General features: G+C 49.7%; 1 protein-coding gene across 1 annotated transcript; it reads left to right on the top strand.

The window, feature by feature from the left end:
* The first annotated feature begins 3,999 nt into the window (after window positions 1–3,999).
* gjd6 (gap junction protein delta 6) lies at window positions 4,000–5,244 on the top strand. Its single transcript, XM_035755323.2, has one exon. The coding sequence runs from the start codon at window positions 4,000–4,002 to the stop codon at window positions 5,242–5,244; it is 1,245 nt and encodes a 414-aa protein (XP_035611216.1).
* The last annotated feature ends 802 nt before the right edge of the window (window positions 5,245–6,046 follow it).

Genomic DNA, 6,046 nt, shown 5'->3' with positions numbered 1-6,046 from the left:
AGACAGACAGACAGACAGACAGACAGACAGACAGATTTGAGACCCAGACAGACAGACCCAGTCATACATGGCTAGACAGACAGATAGACAGACAGACAGACAGACAGGCAGGCAGACAGACAGACAGACAGACAGACAGACAGACAGACAGACAGACAGACAGACAGACAGACAGACAGACAGACAGACAGACAGACAGACAGACATGGCTAGACAGACAGACAGACAGACAGACAGACAGACAGACAGACAGACAGACAGACAGACAGACAGACAGACAGAGCTGAGACCCTGACAGACAGACTAACAGACAGAGAGAGCTGAGACCCTGACAGACAGACTAACAGACAGAGAGAGCTGAGGCCCAGACAGACATACTAACAGACAGAGAGAGCTGAGACCCAGACAGACAGACTAACAGACAGAGAGAGCTGAGACCCTGACAGACAGACTAACAGACAGAGAGAGCTGAGACCCAGACAGACAGACCCAGTCATACATGGCTAGACAGACAGACAGACAGACAGACGGACGGACGGACGGACGGACGGACGGGCGGGCGGGCGGGCGGGCGGGCGGGCAGGCGGGCGGGCGGACGGACGGACGGACGGACGGACGGACGGACGGACGGACGGACGGACGGACGGACAGACAGACAGACAGACAGACAGACAGACAGACAGACAGACAGACAGACAGACCCAGTCAGACAGACAGACAGACAGACAGACAGACAGACAGACAGACAGACAGACAGACCCAGTCAGACATGGCTAGACAGACAGACAGACAGACCCAGTCAGACATGGCTAGACAGACAGACAGACAGACAGACCCAGTCAGACATGGCTAGACAGACAGACAGACAGACAGACAGACAGACAGACAGACAGACAGACAGACAGACATGGCTAGACAGACAGACAGACAGACAGACAGACAGACAGACAGACAGACAGACAGACAGACAGACAGACAGACAGACAGACAGACAGACAGACAGACAGACAGACATGGCTAGACAGACAGACAGACAGACAGACAGACAGACAGACAGACAGACAGACCCAGTCAGACATGGCTAGACAGACAGACAGACAGACAGACAGACAGACATGGCTAGACAGACAGACAGACATGGCTAGACAGACAGACAGACAGACAGACAGACAGACAGACAGACAGACAGACAGACAGACCCAGTCAGACATGGCTAGACAGGGCTGTTGAAGTAAGACAACGGTCCAGGGACGGTTTTATCTGTGGGGTCTCTGTCATTTGATGGTGGCAGATGTTTCAAGGGTCTTTTTTAAAGCACTGATAACAGGATTGGCTAGTGATCAGAGAGGAGCAGCCACAACAACAAGACAGAAGATAAAATATCATTCACTTTATTGTCCGTTGTTTTACCCTAAATCTTTCTATTTTGGTAGAATGTAAGCGAGCTAAGGTTGCACAATTCCAGTCACTTTTCCAAAATTCCTAAGTATTCTAGAAATTCTGGATGAGAATAAGGGGAAATACTCCAGTGAATTTGCAATCCTAAAGCAACATTCATTTCCCATTGAAAGGGTGTTTCTGTACAAGCTTCCATCTTGTAAGCTAAGGGTTAAAAATAGTTATATTTGCTAAGAGACAGAAACATTTTATAGTCATTCATAATCTATAAGTTGATATCGCAAACATGAATACACAAATATAATAAACAATTTGCGTATTCAACTAAATAAACCAACAGTACTCAAGGCTCCAAGAAATCGAGTTAGCACCTTCTTCAAGTCAAAAGTGTAAAAATGCTTTTAAACTTTTCAATCTTTGATAACGAAAAATACCTCTGTTTGGATTCTGTATCAGGGTAACATTTATACATTGATGTTCATTCATGGACAAGCTCATTGCTAATTGCCATGTCTTCAGGCCGCAGAGTAATCTATAAAGAATGTACATCAGCCAGCATTATCAGCCAGCTCTCTAAAGTAGTAGGGAGAGTCTCTTAGAAGGGGGTTTAAAACGGAACCCTGAAGACAAGAGAGAGAGGGAGAGGCCATGCCATGGGAGTGGTGTCAAGTGGCCGTTTGTCCAGCTGGCTAGTGTGTGTGTGTGTGTGTGTGTGTGTGTGTGTGTGTGTGTGTGTGTGTGTGTGTGTGTGTGTGTGTGTGTGTGTGTGTGTGTGTGTGTGTGTGTGTGTGTGTGTGTGTGTGTGTGTGTGTGTGTGTGTGTGTGTGTGTGTGTGTGTGTGTGTGTGAAAATACATGTGTGCCTTTGTGTCTGTCTATGAATATGTGTGTGAGACTGTTTTTGTCTGTGTGTCCATTCATTTGTGTATGTGTGTATGTGTGTGTGTTTAGAATCATTCCTTATCTTTGAAGAAGTGCCGGGATGGGATGGCTCACTTGCAGAGATGACTCCACTTCTCTGGTTGAGACAGGAGACAGGAGACAGGAGAGTGGCTGCCTGTCTATTTACAGAGGAGCCTGGACTCCAGTGCATCTACAACCAGTGGATATCCTAAGAGTCTTGTACTACAGGACGGCTGGCGTGAGGGGAGGGCTCTACTGCAGGGCAGCCAGTGCGAGAGGAGATCAGTGTATTGCTGTATATTTTAGGGCAGGGGGATAAAGTCTGTATGCTAGTACAATCAAGGTTAGAATGGGTCCAAGACTGGAGTGGGTCCAGGGCTGTAGCCCCAGCTCAGAGTGACTGTCCTCAGGTATTTCCTCCTAAGACAGCCAGGGTTGGAGTGGACCCAGAGGAGTGTTGGAGCTGCAAGTCAGAGCGGTGTATTTCAGAACAGACAGGGGAAAACCATCCAGGGCTTTATTACATCTACAACACAGGAGGGTGGATGAAGGGAGGTGTTGCCCTTCTTTGACCACTGTGTGTTCCAGGCAAGCTATCCAGGGCTACAGTGGATCTACAGCACCTGTTTCCTGTACATCCAGGACTGGCGGAGAGGAGAACTGGATCTGCCTAAACTATAATTGATTGGATTTACATAACGCTTTTCAGTGTGCAAAGCGCTTTACATGCCACTGTAAGCTACACCAGGCAGCTCTCCTTCTTCCCCGAGACGCCAGCGGTCAGAGTGCTGTATGTCAGTACATCCAGAAGAAGAGTGGATCCAATGCTATATCTGATCTAAAACCAAGGAAGAGCATGGAAGTGTGGATGAGACCGCTGTGTTCCTAGACCGCTGTGTTCCTAGACCGCTGTGTTCCTAGACCGCTGTGTTCCCAGACCTCTGTGCTCCTAGACAGCTGTGTTCCTAGACCGCTGTGTTCCTAGACCGCTGTGTTCCCAGACCGCTGTGTTCCCAGACCGCTGTGTTCCCAGACCGCTGTGTTCCCAGACCGCTGTGTTCCTAGACCGCTGTGTTCCTAGACCACTGTGCTCCTAGACCGCTGTGTTCCTAGACCGCTGTGTTCCTAGACCGCTGTGTTCCTAGACCGCTGTGTTCCTAGACCGCTGTGCTCCTAGACCGCTGTGTTCCTAGACCGCTGTGCTCCTAGACCGCTGTGCTCCTAGACCGCTTTGTTCCTAGACCGCTGTGTTCCTAGACCGCTGTGTTCCTAGACCGCTGTGTTCCTAGACCGCTGTGTTCCTAGACCGCTGTGCTCCTAGACCGCTGTGTTCCTAGACCGCTGTGTTCCTAGACCGCTGTGTTCCTAGACCGCTGTGTTCCTAGACCGCTGTGTTCCCAGACCTCTGTGTTCCTAGACAGCTGTGTTCCTAGACCGCTGTGTTCCTAGACCGCTGTGTTCCTAGACCGCTGTGTTCCTAGATCGCTGTGTTCCTAGACCTCTGTGCTCCTAGACCTCTGTGTTCCTAGACCGCTGTGTTCCCAGACCGCTGTGTTCCTAGACCGCTGTGTTCCTAGACCGCTGTGTTCCTAGACCTCTGTGTTCCTAGACCGCTGTGTTCCTAGACCTCTGTGTTCCTAGACCGCTGTGTTCCACTGTATTAGAATTCTCTTGACTTTCTGAGAGGAAGACGGCCATTATGACGGAGTGGACGCTCCTCAAACGTCTCCTGGACGCCGTCCACCAGCACTCCACCATGATTGGACGCCTCTGGCTCACCGTCATGGTGATCTTTCGCCTCCTCATCATTGCCGTGGCGACTGAGGACGTGTACGCCGATGAGCAGGAGATGTTTGTGTGCAATACCCTGCAGCCGGGCTGCGCCACAGTCTGCTATGATGCCTTCGCGCCCATCTCACAGCCGCGCTTCTGGGTCTTCCACATCATCAGCGTCTCGACTCCGTCTCTCTGTTTTATCATATATACGTGGCATAATCTGTCGAAGCTGCCGCAGGGACACAGCGGGCAGGGCCAGGGGGTTAACCCAAGGGACTTGCCTCGAGACGGGGGGAAGGATGGAGGTCGAGAGGCATTCAACCGGAGCTGTGACTCGGATAGCTGCTCCATCCGTTCACACCGGCACTTAGGTCACAGCTTGGCCAATGTCTTGGAGGGAATCACTGCCCAGAGTCAGAGCCTCCTAAAGGGAGCTGCCACCACTACAGCCACCACCGCCACGCCTCTAACCCAGGCCAGGGCTCGCGTCTACAGAAATAGCCACTACGATGCACCAGGGGGTCCTGGAGGTGGAGGAGGAACCGGAGGCGTCCTCTCCAAGTACTACGTGTTCCATGTGTGTTTCCGGGCACTGCTGGAGGTGGGCTTTGTCATGGCCCAGTGGTTCCTCTTCGGCTTCCGAGTGCCCGTCCACTTTTTGTGCAAGGCCCCACCCTGCACGCAGCCCGTGGACTGCTACGTGTCACGGCCCACAGAGAAAACCATCTTCCTCCTCTTCATGTTCTGCGTGGGGCTCTTCTGCATCCTCCTCAACCTACTGGAGCTTAATCATCTAGGATGGAAGAAGATCAGACACTCAGTGAGGCTCAGGGAGGGAGGATCATGGGGGAATTATGGGGTAGAGAAAGGGGGACAGGAAACCTTTGAGACTTTCTCTCCCGACAGCCCCTCACTGATGTCGTCTCTGGGCCTTAGGGATGTCACCAGTACGACGTTGCTCCCGAACTTGGATCTGGTAGTCGACCACCGGCCTGACTGGACCTGTGCTGGGAACTGTTCCCCATTTAATAAGAAGCCTGATGCTGGTATAGAGACAGAGCTGCAGCTTCCCAACAACCAGGAGCTCCAGACAGGAGAGACACAGCTTCTGAAGAGCAAAGGGAAGGGCTGGAAATCCAAGCTGCGCAGTACGGAGGTCTGGATATGAAGGAAAGAATTGAAACGCTGTATAGTTCTCTGGCATTATTCCATGACAACTACTAGGGAATGACTTGTTACAGGATGCTGTGTTTGCAAGTCCATACAGATGTACTGTGGTACTCATCACTGGTAATGTTGTTTCCCAAGAAAATAGAGAAAATACACCAGAGTACCTGAGTGTCTGAGGTGTGGATATGAGCCAACATTTGACCAAGCTTCCCTCAGCACTGTGCTGTTTACAACTGTGGTTCTCAAGCATTTATGACTCACAAAAACCTTTAGGAATAGAGACACATTTTGACTGACTCAACATTTTTGACTAAAGCTAGAATAGAACAAGTCGTTCCAGCCACAACCCAAAAGATTTCAGCCCTCTCCTGCCATTTGGGAATCACTGGTCTATAGACATGATATACTTGGTGAGTCTTAAAACCTGAAATCCACTAAAAGGATGAAAATGTACATTTTCCACCAATGTTGTACTGTACCAAGGTCAGTTCTATGCTCTGAGCCCTCAATTATGAGGGCTATTTATATCATTTGTATAATTGAAGCTATGGAAGGGCTGAAGTCAATTCCATTTCCACTCAAGTCTATTCAGGAAAGGAATTAATTGTCCATCACTTTCAATACTAATTTTTAAATGTTTTTCATTCACTGTGTTGGTCGTTGGAATGGAACTGAGCCCAACCTGCTAAGGTGAGTGTATAGAGACTCATACATACTGGAACTGTGCTGTGTATGGTAGGAACAAATAAATACTGAAAAGGCAAAACGTGTTCAAAGTTATTCAACTATTTTAAAACAAC

The sequence above is a fragment of the Oncorhynchus keta genome, unplaced genomic scaffold (genome assembly GCF_023373465.1).
Source record: "Oncorhynchus keta strain PuntledgeMale-10-30-2019 unplaced genomic scaffold, Oket_V2 Un_contig_6736_pilon_pilon, whole genome shotgun sequence".
Lineage (NCBI taxonomy): Eukaryota > Metazoa > Chordata > Actinopteri > Salmoniformes > Salmonidae > Oncorhynchus > Oncorhynchus keta.
This window is presented reverse-complemented; position numbering and strand designations above follow the sequence as displayed.